The 13,857-nt window shown below is 55.7% G+C and overlaps 1 protein-coding gene across 5 annotated transcripts; it reads right to left on the bottom strand.

Annotated features, from left to right (window-relative positions):
* Positions 1-41: 41 nt before the first annotated feature.
* ANKRD13D (ankyrin repeat domain 13D) lies at positions 42-12,362 on the bottom strand. 5 transcript variants are annotated; one of them, XM_024987014.2, is made up of 16 exons: positions 12,111-12,362; positions 11,435-11,570; positions 11,193-11,317; positions 10,221-10,266; positions 9,989-10,132; positions 9,563-9,752; positions 4,228-4,294; positions 3,780-3,861; positions 3,496-3,557; positions 3,257-3,387; positions 2,276-2,433; positions 2,052-2,168; positions 1,798-1,961; positions 1,631-1,719; positions 1,021-1,281; positions 42-781 (listed from the first exon to the last, which is right to left on the bottom strand). In XM_024987014.2, exons 1-15 carry the CDS (start codon positions 12,198-12,200, stop codon positions 1,068-1,070), a joined length of 1,815 nt encoding a protein of 604 aa, XP_024842782.1. In that variant the 5' UTR covers positions 12,201-12,362; the 3' UTR covers positions 42-781; positions 1,021-1,067. The 5 variants fall into 5 exon arrangements, 4 of the variants coding, with proteins under 4 accessions (XP_024842782.1, NP_001421694.1, NP_001421693.1 ...); NM_001434765.1 differs by lacking the exon at positions 42-781 and having other exon boundaries at positions 911-1,281; positions 11,435-11,693; NM_001434764.1 differs by lacking the exon at positions 42-781 and having other exon boundaries at positions 911-1,281.
* Between the last annotated feature and the right edge of the window lie 1,495 nt (positions 12,363-13,857).

The raw sequence follows: 13,857 nt of genomic DNA, 5'->3' as shown, positions 1-13,857 counted from the left end.
CCCGGCCTGCGGAGCCCGCAGTCAGTGGCCACCGCCCCTCCCTCCGCGTCTCCGCCTCGCCCCCGCCCCTCAAAGCACGTTAGGGGCGGGGCCGGGGGGCGGGGCGCAGGTGAGGCGCCGGGCCCTGGCGGCGGGAAAAGACAGCCTACGCAGCGCTCCAGGGTTTGGTCCCTCCTCCCAGGAGGCGCCCCCGCCCCAGTCCTCGGCTCCGCCCGGCTGGGTCACCTGAGCTGTGCTCTGGGGCTCAACCATCCTGTTACCCCGCAGAGGTGGAGCCCAGGGAGGCAGGGGTGAGGACCCAAGTCTTGGAGAGGACCAGACACGGTGGGTCTTAAGTGGAGGCACCCCAGACTTCTTTCTTTTTGCTAGTTGGTCTTGGCACTTCCACTCGGCTTCAGGGGATGTCAGGCTGGATTTAGAACGAACCCACAGGCTCACAAGGGGTCCTCGGGGCCACCTTGGAGGTAAGCTGGGCGGGGCTGAGCAGGTTCAGGGCCGCGGCAGAGGGAAGTGACTTGTCTAATGTCACTGCAGTCGAACCTGCCAGGGTAGGTAGGGGCAGGAACCCAGGCCTGGGCTGCGGGGACGCCACTTCCGAGCCACCTGGAGAACCAGCCTCTGCCCTTCCCGAATTCCAGGAAAGCCCGGGTCTCCAGCAGGTGGGACCGGCCTCAGGGGAAGTGATGTTCACGGAGCACCTACCCAGTGAGGGCGCTTGACACCTGTCGGCTCATCTTACCCTCCCAGCAGCCCTGAGTGTTGGAGGGGGTCTCATTTAAAGCTGAGGAAACAAGCCAAGCGGGCCACGGTCAGGATTCAAATCCAAGTCCTAAGGCCATTACCCAGTGTCTCGCCTTGGTACCCCCCACCAGGCCCCCTCACCCCAACCCCACACTGAGCAGAGCAAGCCTGCTGCTAAGGGTCTCTTTATTTCCATCTTGGTCTCAAGGCCAGCTCCCCCCTTCTAGGGCTCCAGGCCCCTGAGCCCAGCAGCTGAGTGTTTATAAATAAATAAATTACAAAAGTGGGTGGGGGAGCAGCCCAGATGCCCTCCCGAGGGCGGGGGCTCAGTGCTCGGTGAGCGAGAGCTGCAGGATCCGCTGTAGGTCTTCCTCCTCCTGCTGCCCCAGGCGCTCCCGCTCCTCCTGCTCCTGAGAGGACAGCTCCAGGGCCAGGCGAAGCTGCTCCTCAAAGCTGGGGGGGGCCGGGGTTGGGGGCGTCCTGTGTGGGGAGCCTGGACCCCCGGGCTCTGTGGACATCCGCAGGCTTTCCTGGAGGGCCCTTCCAGGCCAGGTATGAGAGGGGAGAGCAGACCCGTGAGCGCTAAAGCTGGGGAGGGGACCGAGGGCTGGGCCACGGCTGTGGAGGGAGCAGATAAGGGCAGGGAGGCTGGGACGGGAAGACTGGAGAGAAGAGACATGGCAGGCTCCTGTCTCCCCAGGCTTCATGCCTGCCACCCTCCCTGGTGGGCACCCCTGAAGATGGAGCATGGCCTCAAAGAGGGTGTGGGGTCCTGGGGCCAGCACCTCCCCACTCCCTACCCCCTACCAGCCAAGAGCCCCCAGGGCTGGCAAGACCCTGAGCCAGGGCAGGACTGAGACCTGGCCCTGCTAGGTCCCAGCAAGCTCACCGCTCCAGCTGAAGCTGCTCCTCGTAGGCCGTGGCCTGGGCATGGTGGACACCAGGCCGGGTGTTGGTCAGGGCTTCCCAGACAGTCACCTGCAGCAGCCAGAACCCTGAGCTGTCACCTCTGCCACCCAGGCCCACGCCCAGGGCCCGGCCCGGCCGGCAGCCCACCTGCTCCGCCTCCGTGCCCGCCTCCAGCAGGCTCTGCTGGATGGCAAACTGCAGCAGGTCATCATCCTCGTCACGCAGGGGCTCGCTGCGCTCCGCACCCAGCACGCTGTACCCCTCGGGCACCTCGAACACGGCGGGGTCCACCTCACAGGGGAAGGGATTCCCTGGGTGCAGCAGAGGGGTCGTGCTCAGCCCCCTCCCCGGCACACAGAGGCGGGCGAACCTCATGGCCCCACGCCCGCCCGCAGCGGTACCTGAAGTTGCGACAGCAGAGCCGGGCGCCGGCACCCAAACTGAGCTCAGGGGCTCATCGCAGCCACACAGGTTGCTGAAGGTGATGCGGGCGTTGAGCACGTGGAAGAGGGGGATCTCTGTGAGGAGACGGCAGCCTGAGCCAGCCCTGCCGCCACTCCCCGGGGCGGGCGGGGCGGGGGCGGTGCTGCCTGGGACCCTCCTGCTGCCCCGCCCACCCTCTCACCAATCTTGACCGGGAAGCCCGGCGGAAGGCGCAGGGTGATGAAGTCACGCAGCTTGGCAAAGTGAGCGTTGCTGATGGCCATCAGGTCGATGATGGGTGTCACCTGGTCCCCTAGGGACAGCGGGTGCTCCTCGCTCAGCCACAGAGTCGCCTTGAACCTGACGGGCCAGCCGCAGGATGTGGGTCAAGGAACCTCTGGTGGCCCCTCTGCTGAGGCCCACCTACTCTACCTCTATGCATGCTCTCTGCCTGGCCTGGGGGGCCCTCTCTGCTCAGCGGCCCCTGCCTCCTTACCCTGGGAGCTTATGTCCTTCTGGCCCTACAGCCCAGGCTGTCCCCAGGCCCCAGGTTCAGCCTGGCCCCTCCTCCTCCTCAGCCCACAGCCAGCACCTCGCACGTGGCTTCAGCACATGGCTTCCTCTTGGGTCCAGCATCCCCCCTCCCCACCACACACACAGTTTAGGACTGTACCACTAGGGTCACATCCCAGCCCCTGGCTGAGGGAGCCCATGTGAAGCTCCAGGTAGAGTGCAGGGCCCATGGGAAGTTCTAGAACTCACACCTCATCAGGGCCTCCCAACACCTTGTGAGCGGATGGTCAAATGTGACTGTTCTCATTTTACCAAGGGGGCTCTAAACTCTCGGAGGGGAAGATGATTCCTCTGGCCCCAAAGCCAGGAGGTGTGAGAGCCTTGGGCCTTTCCCCTTTGCCATAAACTGGCCCCCAGCAGGTGCTCATTCAATTGAATAGAAAGCCATCCATTCATTCACCAGAAAGAGCGACCCGGCCTCTAAGCAAAGCCCCAAGCTGGGTGCTGAGGACCATGGTAGCCAAAGCCAGGCCCCTACCCCCAGGGAATAGTCTAGAAGGCAGCTGGCTAGGTGAATGGTCCCCCCACTCCAGGGAGCCCCGTGGGTGAGGGGAGTCTACAAGGGCTTGGGGGCACACAGGGAAGCCTGCAACCAGCCCCCAGACCTCACCTCTGTACTTTGCTGGACATCTCAATGGGGCGGCCGATGTTCCTCGACTCCAGGCTGAAGTTGGGGTCAAAGTATTCATCGGGGGAAATGGCTGTAGGGTTTGTGGGGCTGGCTGCCTGCTGCACAGGAGCCTGCGTGGGCCCCAGGACTAGGCTTAGCACTCTGGAGGTGCTGGCCTGGCCCTGCCCAGTGGCCCCTGCCAGCCAGCCCCCAGCACCTGCCCCCCAGCCCTGGCTCACCCCATTGTGGGAGGAGTGCTGCTGGGCCATGCCAAGGAAGGACTGGAATGGAGTCTTCCCCCCTAAGGAGAAGGGGTGGAGCCCATCAGGGGACCTGGGGCCACTGCCCCCAGACTGCCCACACCCACCTTCCACCCTGGGAGCCTCCTGGGTAGTGGGAGGCAGAGTAGATGGGAATGGGGACACCTCCCAGCTTGGCCCAGACTCTCTGGCCCTGACCCCACACAAGGGTGATCCCCCTCATACGGTGTGACTGGGCAGCAGGCAGGCGCACCTCGGTTTACCTTTGATCCTCGCCTTGTCCTGATCAGAGAGGTGCTCCGTGCGTGTGCGTGTCACCAGCTCCACGTTGGTGGCACTGTACACCTGGGGAGCAGGGGGGACACGGGGAGCTGGGGGCTCGGAGCCTGTTCCCCACATTTAGCCTCACTAGCACAGGACCCAAGGCCTCCTGTCTCCAGGGACAGGTGAGATCTCGCTCCCCGCAGTGGAGGCGGTGGGGTTTGAACCCCAGGGAGTCACTAATGAGGGGAAACGCTCCTCGCTTCATCTTGGCGATCCAGGCAGGGGTCTGTGCTGTGGGTGATCCCTGTGGGCTCAGCAGGGGACACACGGGGCTTCCAGAGCCCGTGGACTGCTCAGTCTCTCCCTCCACACAGGGTGGATGCGGAGAAGGGGCAGAGTTCCTGGGCCTTGTCTCCTACCCCAGCCCCCACCACTAGGCTCTCCTGCCTTGGCCTCGTAGCCGCTAACGGTTTCCATCTTCTCAGACCGCCAGCCCCAGATACCACATTTGTTCCTGAAACAGACCAAACAGGAGCTCATGAGGACTCACACCCCCCCAACTCTGGCCAAAGTCGTCCCTTCCAAAGACCCCCTCCAGTTAGACTTCCCGCCGTGAAACACACAGGAACCCTGAAGAGGCTGCCTGAACAGCTCGGACAAATGAACAGAGGACTGAGAGCGAGGAAGTACTGCGGGAATTGTTCACTTTTGCTAACAGTGTTGGGGCTCAGTTTAAAAACTTCCTTATCCGTTACAGTCACGTACAGATGCATGTACTGTTGATAAAGCATCTGGGATGTTCTTTAAAATAAAGGAAAAGAAAAAAAGGAAAAAAGTGTGCAAGAGTAGATTCAACAAGATTGGCAAAATGTTGGGAATTCCCTGGTGGTCCGGTGGTTAGGGCCAGTGCTTCCACTGCAGGGGGCATGGGTTCAATCCCTGGTCAAGGAACTAAGATCTCGCATGCCACACAGCACAGCCAAAAAAAAAAAAAAAGCATAATGTTGATACATGTTAAAGTTTGAGTGATGAGTACATTATACTACTCTATGTGCTTTAAATTTTCCACAATAAAAATTTAAAAATAAAAATATGTCTGACTCAATAATAGTTGAGGACTTTATAACCCCACCTTCAAGAAGGGAAAGAACGAGTAGATAGATCAAGGAAGCAGAAGACTTGAAAGCGCTATAAACTAGACTTGATAGATGTCCTTGGAACACTTCACCCCACAGCAACAGAATACACATCCTTCAGGACAGACTACATGCTCGGCCGTAAAAGAAACCTCAACAAAGCTGAAAGGAAAGCAATTATACAAAGTATGTTCTCCGACTCCAGGAGCTGGTGATGGACAGGGAAGCCTGGCGTGCTGCAGTCCATGGGGACACAAAGAGTCAGACACAACTGAGCGACTGAACCGGCAGACTGATGTTTTCCAGTCACGACTGAATGAAATTAGAATTAAAAACAGAAAAAAAAATTGGGAACTCATGAGTATGTGGAAAGGAACTCACTCCTAAATAACCAATGGATCAAACGATAAATCAAAAGTAAAATCAGAAAATGCTTTGAGATGAATGGAAATGAATATACAACGTATCAAAACTTGTGGGACACAACTAAAGCAATGCTCACAGGGAGATGTATAGCTGTAACCCAATCTTCCATAGTAAGACACTGGGGAAATAGCAAACTAAAATCCACAGCAAGCAGAAGGAAGGAAATAATAAATATCAGAGTGAAAATTAATGAAGGATAGGAAACAATAGAGAAAACTGATTCAACCAAAAGCTGGTTCTCTGAAAAGATCAATGGAATTGACAGGAAAAGAGAGAAGACTCAAATTACCAGAATCAGAAATGAAAGAGACGGCATTACCACTGACATTACAGAAATAAAAAGGGTTATAAATAAAACAATATGTTAAAAATTGTACCCCAACAAATTAGATAATTTAGATAAAATGAACAAATGCTAAAGACACCTAGAGCTTTCCTGGTGGCTCAGATGGTAAAGAGTCTGCCTGCAGCGTAGGAAACCTAGATTCGATTCCTGGGTCAGGAAGATCCCCTGGAGAAGGAAATGGCAAACCTCTCCAGTATTCTTGCCTGGAAAAATCCCATGGACGGAGGAGCCTGGCAGTCTACAGCCCAAGGGGTCCCAAAGGGTCAGACACGACTGAGTGACTTCACTTTCACTTTCAGAGAGACCTAAACTACCAATATGAACTCAAGAAATAGACAGTCTAATAGATTGGTAATGAGAAAAGGGACTGAAGTAGTAAAAATAAAAATAAACAAAAAACTACCCAGAGTAAAGCCCAGCCCAGACAGTTTCACCAAAGAATCCCACTACACTTTTAAAGAAGAATTAACACCAATTATTCACAAACTCTTACAAAAAATAGACTAGGAGGTGACACTGCCTAACTCATTCTGAGGCATTACCCAGATACTAAAGCCAGACAAAGATGGTGCAAAAAAACTATAAAACATTGTCTCTTATGAATATGGACACAAAATACTAGCCAACCAAATCTAGCAATATATGAAAAGAATTATACACCATGACAAAGCTAAATTTATCCCAGAGATACAGGATTGGTTCAACATCAATTGAGGGCAGGAGGAGAAGGGGGCGACAGAGGATGAGATGGTTGGATGGCATCATCGACTCAATGGACATGAGTTTGAGCAAACTCTGGAGATAGTGAAGGACAGGAAAGCCTGGTGTGTTCCAATACATGGAGCCACAAAGAATGGGACACGACTGAGTGACTGAACAACAACACATATCAATAGAATGAAAATAAAAGTCATACGGTCATATCGATAGACACAGAAAAAGCATTTGACAAAACTCAAACCCTTTCATCGGAGAAGGCAATGGCACCCCACTCCAGTACCTCTTGCTTGGAAAATCCCATGGACGGAGGAGCCTGTTAGGCTGCAATCCATGGGGTCGCTAAGAGTCGGACACGACTGAGCGACTTCACTTTCACTTTTCACTTTCATGCATTGGAGAAGGAAATGGCAGCCCACTCCAGTGTTCTTGCCTGGAGAATCCCAGGGACGGGGGAGCCTGGTGGGCTGCCGTCTATGGGGTCGCACAGAGTCAGAAACGACTGAAGTGACTTAGCATAGCATAGCATAGCAAACCCTTTCATGATAAAAACACTCAACAAACTAGCAACAAAAGGGAACTTCCTCCATCTGACAAAGGGAAGCCTACAACTAACCTCACACTAAATGATGAAAGACTGCCCTTTCCCCCTAGGCTCAGAAACAAGATAAAGATGTCTGCTCTTGCCACTCCCATTCAACATTCTACTGGTAGTTCAGACAAAGCAATTAGACAAGAAAAAGAAATAAAAGGGATTTGGTTTGGAAAGGAAGTAGTAAAACTATTAACAGATGACATGATCTTACATACAAAAAATCATGAGGAATCCACTAAAAACCCTTTAGAACTAAAAAAATGAGTCTGACAAGGTTGCAGGATATAAGATCAGTATACAAAACTCCATTATGTTTTTATAGATTTGCAATGACCAATTGAAAATGCAATTAAGAAAATAATCTATAGTAGCATCAAAAAGAATACATTAGAATAAATTTATTTACTCTAAGTGCAAAACACTCTGAAAACTACAAAACATCACTGAAAAAAAATTAAAGGTCTAAAATGGGAAAATAACCTATGTTCACGGCAGAAGTCTTAACATTATTAAAATGGCACTATTCTTCAAACTGCTTTACAGATTCAACACAAACACTATCCCACCTGACTTCTTTGTAGAAACAAACTGAATCTGGAATCCATATGAAATTGCAAGGGACCCACCCAGAATACTTAAAATAATCCTGAGAAAGAAGAACAAAGTCGGAAGACTCATATGTTCTGATTTCAAAAACTTATTACAAAGCAATGTGTGATTAATAAGATAGTGTGGTACTGGCATCAAGAGAGTCATACAGATCAGTGGAATAGAATTGCAAATAAAGAAACAAACCCATTTGTCTCTGGTCAACTGATGTTTCCACAAGGGTGCCAAGACCATTTAATGGGAATTAATAGTCTTTTGAACAAATAGTGCTGGGAGAAGTGGATAGTCACATACAAAAGAATGATGCTGAACCCTCACCTCTCACCATATACAAATATTAATTCAAAACATATCAAAGAGCTAAGTGCGAGAGCTAAAACCAGAAAACTTTCAGAACAAAACATAAGGGAACATCTTCATGACTTCGGATTTGACCACAAAGTATTGTTAGATATAAAACTAAAAGCACAAGCAACAAAAGGGAAAATAGATTAACTGGACTTCGGGAAAATCAAAAACTTTTGTGCTTCAAAGGACACCATCAAGAAAATGAAAAGACAACCCACAGAACGGGAGAAAATGTTTGCAAATCACGTACCTGATAAGGGATTTATATCCAGAATACCTGAAGAACTCTTGTAACTCAATATTAAAAAGATAACCTAATTTGTAAGATGGGCAAAGGATCTGAATAGACACTTCTCCAAAGAAGATACACAAATGGCCGAGCACATGAAAGTTGCTCAGTATCATTAGTCATTAAGGAAATGTACATCAGAACCACAACGAGTACCCCTTCATACCTGCCAGGATGGTGATAACCCCCAAACAAAGAAATAAATGAGTGGTAAGTGATGGTGAGGATGTGGAGAAACTGAAAGCCTCATATCCTGCTGATGGGAATGTAAAGTGCCACAGCCCCTTCAGTGAAGTCCGGCAGCTCTTCAATTAGACATCTGTGTTTACTTAGCACATGACCTAGCAATTCCACTCCTAGGTAAATACCCGAGAAATGAAAACAGACATCCACACAAAAACTTGTACACTCACGTTCAGGGCAGCGCTATTCATAGTCTAATAGTCAACAGTCAAAAGGTGGAAATAATCCTTAGGACCGTCAACGGACAAATGAATAAACAAAATGTGGGGTATTCATACAATGGATCTGGCCGTGAAAAGCAATGAAGTCATTATATGCTACAGCTTGGATGAATCTTGAAACCATTATGCTAAGCCAAAGAGGCCAGTGACAAAAGACTGCACATATTGTATTATTCTATTCATATGAAGATCCAGAACAGGGAAATTCATGGAGACAGAAAGTAGATTAGCTGGGGGCGGGGATGAGGGGATGGGAGTCGATGAAAGGGGTCATGGTTTCTTTTTTGAGGTGACAAAAATGTTCTAAAGTTGGATGGCGGTGCTGGTTACATACCTGTGAATATACCAAAGACCAATGAATTGTACACTTAAAACAGGTAAACCGTATGGTATATAAAATTATTATCACAAGAAAGCTGTTTTTTTCTTTTTTTTCTTCAAGTGTTTCTGAAGTCTGCTTTGGAACTGGGGTATGTGTTGTTGTGACAGGTTCCTCGCCACTCACAAAGGACCCTGGCCTAGACACACCTGCACCCCTGAGAAGCCAGCTCTGGTACAGACAGCTGCCCTGGACCACAGCCTCAATCCTTGTCTCACGGGAAAGCATGTGAGGTCAGAAGTCAGGAAACTGGGGACACCCTGACCTAGCCTCCTCCCTGGGAGACAGCTGCCAGTACAGACAGGCGTGCAGGGGCCTGAAGGTGTCACAGGTCCCAGACTGGCAGGTGGTCCAGGAGTCACTGGGCCTGCAGTGACCCCCCATGCCCCATCCAAGAGGCCTCTGCCGGTGGCTCAGCCTCCCAGAGGCCTGAACCAGATCCCTACCCGCGGTGTGGCCAGGCCCCAACTGACCTCTCGAAGGCCACATTGCGAGTGTCCAGGTGCGTGGAGACGATGGGAGAGGTGAGGCGACTGGCCACGTGCTCCTCGCTAGGCCGCATGGCGGCCAGCAGCGCTTCGGGCTCGTGCAGCGCGAGCCCCAGCGTCTCCGTGTGCACCACCTGCCGGTCGTGGTCAACCTCCATCACCAAGGCTCCGGCCTCTGCGCACCAGCACGAGGGTGTGAAGGTGACCGATCAGCATGAGGTCCAGACGGCGGCCACGGGGCCCCCCCCGGGACCCCTCAGTCGCCCGCTGCTGCCGGCTGTGGCCTCAGGCTCCGGGTCCCCTCACCCCACCTCCATCAGACAAAGGATGGCCCTGTCCTCACAGGAAGGCCTGGGACCCTGGTCTGCTGCAGACTGGCGGGGACCCCCCACCCCCGCCCCCCAAGCTCACCCTGGCCCTTGAAGATGAAGCTCCTCCGGCCACGCTGCCAAGTCATGTGCTCGAAGCCCAGGAGGCTGGTGTCCACCCGCAGGCTCTCACCCCGCTTCCACACACGGTACACGTCACTCGGGCACATCTTGGACACCAGGGGCACTGTGGGGGGTCACAGAGGTCACTGGCACTCTTTCCCCCAGGCCCCACCCCGGGCCCCCTGGGAGCCAAGAGGTAGGCCCCCACTCACCCCAGCTGGTGAACTCCCACTTCATCTCCACGTAGAAGTCGGGGGCCTGAGAGAGACCAGAATGCCGGTCAGGGCCCTCCCTGCCTGCAGCAGGGCCAGCCCCCGTGGGGCGCCCAGCCCCTTGGCGGGTCTCGATGTGTCTCTGTGGTGCAGCTCACCCCCACCCCAGCCAAACCCTGCCCAGCAAAGGGTGGGCCATCTGCGGCCTAAACAGGTCCTCAGGCTATCAGCATCTGCAGGCCTGAGGCCCAGGCTCAAGCCCACCATTTGCCTGCTGGGGGGCCTGAGGGCATCTGTCCCCTCTGGGTCCCAGAGTCTTCATCTGAAAAGGGGACACAGTGACTCCCTCTGGGCCTAACCCCTGGGGTGGAGGGCACAAGGCAGTGAACTCTCCCAGCGGGGCACCCCTCCCCCTGCCCACCGTGTGCTTTGAGAAGGGGGGACTGGGGTCCAGGCCACATTTGCTAAGTTGGATGAAATCCTCCTTCCAGGAAATGTGCGTGAACCAGGAGACCCACCACCTAAAGCTCTGTTGAGATTTCTGGCACATAAGCAGGCCAGTGGTGGGGTTGAGCCTGGCCCCTTGGCCTGCAAATGGTTATAGCCTGAGGACTCGCAGACCTATTCAGGCCCACCCTTTCCTCGGCAGGGTTTGGCTGGAGTGGGGGGTGAGTTGGACCACAGAGACACATAGAGAGGACACATCATAGAGGACCTTCTACGTTGGCAAAGGCTTTCCTCCCCAAGGGCCCGCTCTCAGCCACGGGGGCCGGGATGCCCCTCTTTCCTGCCCAACCCTGGGCTGGGGTCCAGAGGGAGGGACCCCACTGACAGCGTCAGGAAAGCTTGCGGCACAGGCTGGGTGTCCTTCCACGGCCGGGCCTGGCGGGGTGACCCCGCAGAGTCTGTCATGGCCCCCTCCATGGCGCCCCACGCTCCCCACACAGGCCACAACCCCGCGCCCTGCTGCACCTGGCGGAGTTTGTTGAGCAGTTCCGGAATGCCGGCCAGCCTCTGCATGGCCCTCTGGTAGTCCCGATACTGGAGCACCAGCTGCACCATCTCAGGGTCCCCAGTGCTGACGGCCTCCTGCAGGACTGGGGGCACCAGGCGCCTGAGGGGCATTCCCTAGACGGCCCCAGTCTGGGCCGCTCACTCCCCCACACCACCCCCTGCTGCCGGTCTCAAGCAAGCCCTCTTTGCCTCTGCAGTACCTGCCCAGCCCTGACAGCTCTCTTTGCCAACGTTGGCATTGTGTCGAAGGAGGACTCTCACGGACTCCAGGTTCCCTAGGGACACGGCCAGCTCCAGCGGGGTGCGCCCCCGGGGGTCTTCCTGTTCAATGTCATGCTGGGGGAGATGGGACACAGCAGGGCAAGTAAGGAGAGGCCAGGGCAAGGAGGCCGCGGGGATGAACAGGGGCGGGAGTCACTGCAGACAGGCGGTGGAAATGGCACCAGTGGCCTGAGTGTCCTGGCAAGGGAAGAGAGGGGGGCAGGTGGGAAGGGCTTGCCCACCTCTCCTGCCCTCTGCCAGAGTCAGAGCTGGGGGCCCGGTGGAGGGGGGCGTCTGGTCAGGTAGAGATGTAGCCGCTGACGTCAAGAGTCAGGACTGGCCTGGGGACCAGGACCAAGCTGCTTTTCTCAGCCTGGGCTCAGGAGTGGTGCAGCGCGAGTTCGGAGACTGGATGCAGTGCGAAGTGGGGAGATCGGCAGGCCCAGGCCCAGCGCTGGGAGCCCCGAGGCCAGGAGCCCAAGCTCGAGGGGCAGGTGACCTGGACTTCTGGACCTCCGGGGAGAGACGGCCGGGCGGGCAGCCTCCGGGATGGAGAGCACAGATTTGGGGGTGGGGGACAGGAGGACCACCCCGGGACCCGGTGGACCTCCTAACCTGGCGGCTGTGCAGCGCGGCCTCCAGTTCGCGGTGCCGGTTCGCCCAGACGAGCCGATGCAGCGGGAAGGTGGGACCCGGGCCTGCCATGCTGGGCCTCAGCGCCGCATCCTGGGAGGGCGGGCGGGCGGGCGCGGCGGGGGCGGCCCAGTACCCCCTCGGCTTGGGGACCTGGCGCAGGCCCCTCGCCTCCAGTCCGCGCCGCGCCGGAGCTGCGCCCACCGCAGCCCCCGCGCCCCCGGCGGCAGTGGCGGCGGCGGCGGCGCAGGCGGCTGGGAGGGGGGGCCCGGCGGGCGGGGCGGTGCCGGGGCGGGGCGGGGCGTCGGGCTTGGTGCCCGCCTTGCTTCGCAGCCATCGAAACCTCGGCGGAGCTGGCGCGCGCCGGGGACGGGCGAGGGGCGCCGCCAAGCAGCGATGCCGACCACGGGCGCCAGGGCAGAAGCCGGGCCCCGGGTCTCAGCCCCGGGTCTTGGCCGGGAAGGGTCTGCGGAGGGCGTTCCGGGGGGCGGGGCCAGGGTGCAGCTAGCCCGCGCCCTGCAGGGGGCGATCCAGGCACGGCGTAGACCCGTCCTCGCGGGTCCGGAAGGGGAAGAAGCGAGGCCAGGGGTCCGGCGGCCCGGCGAGCGGACGTGCGCGCGCGCCTGCGCGCCTGCGCGCTCTGCGGGCCGCGGTCCCGCGGCTATTGGGTCACCAGCGTTACCCCGGCAGCTCCCCCACTTGACCAGGCACCCGGATCTTCCTACGCCAGGCCCCGCGGGTACCCGAACGTGCCTGACTGTGCGGGTGGGATGCGAGCTGCTGGCTTACCACAACCCCATCACTTCTGAGATGCCGCTTACCAGCTTTGCTTGAAGCCCCCTTCCTGGGCTGGACTCTGCCCGGGGGGTTGGGGGTGGGGCGCACGGGAGGCGGGAATGGGAGTATGGGGAGGGGTGGGGAGCCGGCCTGGCTAGCTCTAGACCTTGCGGAGGGCCCTTCACTGCGAGGTGGCTGCTTTCAGCCGTCGCATGCATCCCTTTTGCAGAGGCTGCACTTTGCTGCCAGTGTCAGGAGAGGAAGGAGAGTTTCGAAATCAGAGCCAGCCCCCTCCACCCGCACCGGAACCAGGGTGCAGGCCTTGCTGAGCTCTGGTATATTACCCTAGCCTTAGCCTGGGTTTTGGCCCCAGACTTGGTGAGGCAGCGGCTGGGTTTGGCCAAGGCTGACCCTCAGGTTTCCATCTCTCTGTTTATAAAAAGGTCGTGCCATTTGATCTAGATGTTTGAGGTCTGTCTGTGGGCTGGGAGGCCCTAGTTAACGTTCTCACCTTGCTCTCTCATTGTGGCCAAGTGATTCCTGTGCTATCTGGGATGACTTAGCTACCCTGCACTGTGGTGCCATCAAGTCATTATAATGTCCTTGGCCCTACGACAGCAGAGGCCTCTCAATGTCTAGAACTCTAAAATCAGGGCCTACCAGACATGGAATGAATAAAGAAGATGTGGTACAGATATATAGTGGAATATTACTCAGCAATTAAAAATAATGAAATAATGCCATTTGCAGCAACGTGGGTGGGCCTAAGAGAGTGTCATACTGAGCGAAGTTAAGTCAGAGAAGAAATATCATACGACACCCTTTATATATGGACTCTAAAAAGAAATGATACAAATGAACTTACAGAACAGAAAGAGACTCACAGATTTAGAAGACAAACTTATGGTTGCTGGGGGAAGGGATACTTAGGGACTTTGGGAAGGTCATGTAC

Source organism: Bos taurus, chromosome 29 (assembly GCF_002263795.3).
Source record: "Bos taurus isolate L1 Dominette 01449 registration number 42190680 breed Hereford chromosome 29, ARS-UCD2.0, whole genome shotgun sequence".
In the NCBI taxonomy this organism is placed as follows: domain Eukaryota; kingdom Metazoa; phylum Chordata; class Mammalia; order Artiodactyla; family Bovidae; genus Bos; species Bos taurus.
The sequence above is the reverse complement of the archived record's forward strand: the minus strand, read 5'-3'. Positions and strand labels throughout refer to the sequence as shown.

Coding starts and splice junctions, on each gene's coding strand:
- ANKRD13D (XM_024987014.2), bottom strand. CDS start 12,200: ATGGCAGGCCCGGGTCCCACCTTCCCGCTGCATCGGCTCGTCTGGGCG. Junction 11,571..12,110: donor CCGCGCTGCACAGCCGCCAG/GTTAGGAGGTCC, acceptor CATCTCCCCCAG/CATGACATTGAACAGGAAGA. Junction 1,720..1,797: donor CGGGCACGGAGGCGGAGCAG/GTGGGCTGCCGG, acceptor TGGCTGCTGCAG/GTGACTGTCTGGGAAGCCCT.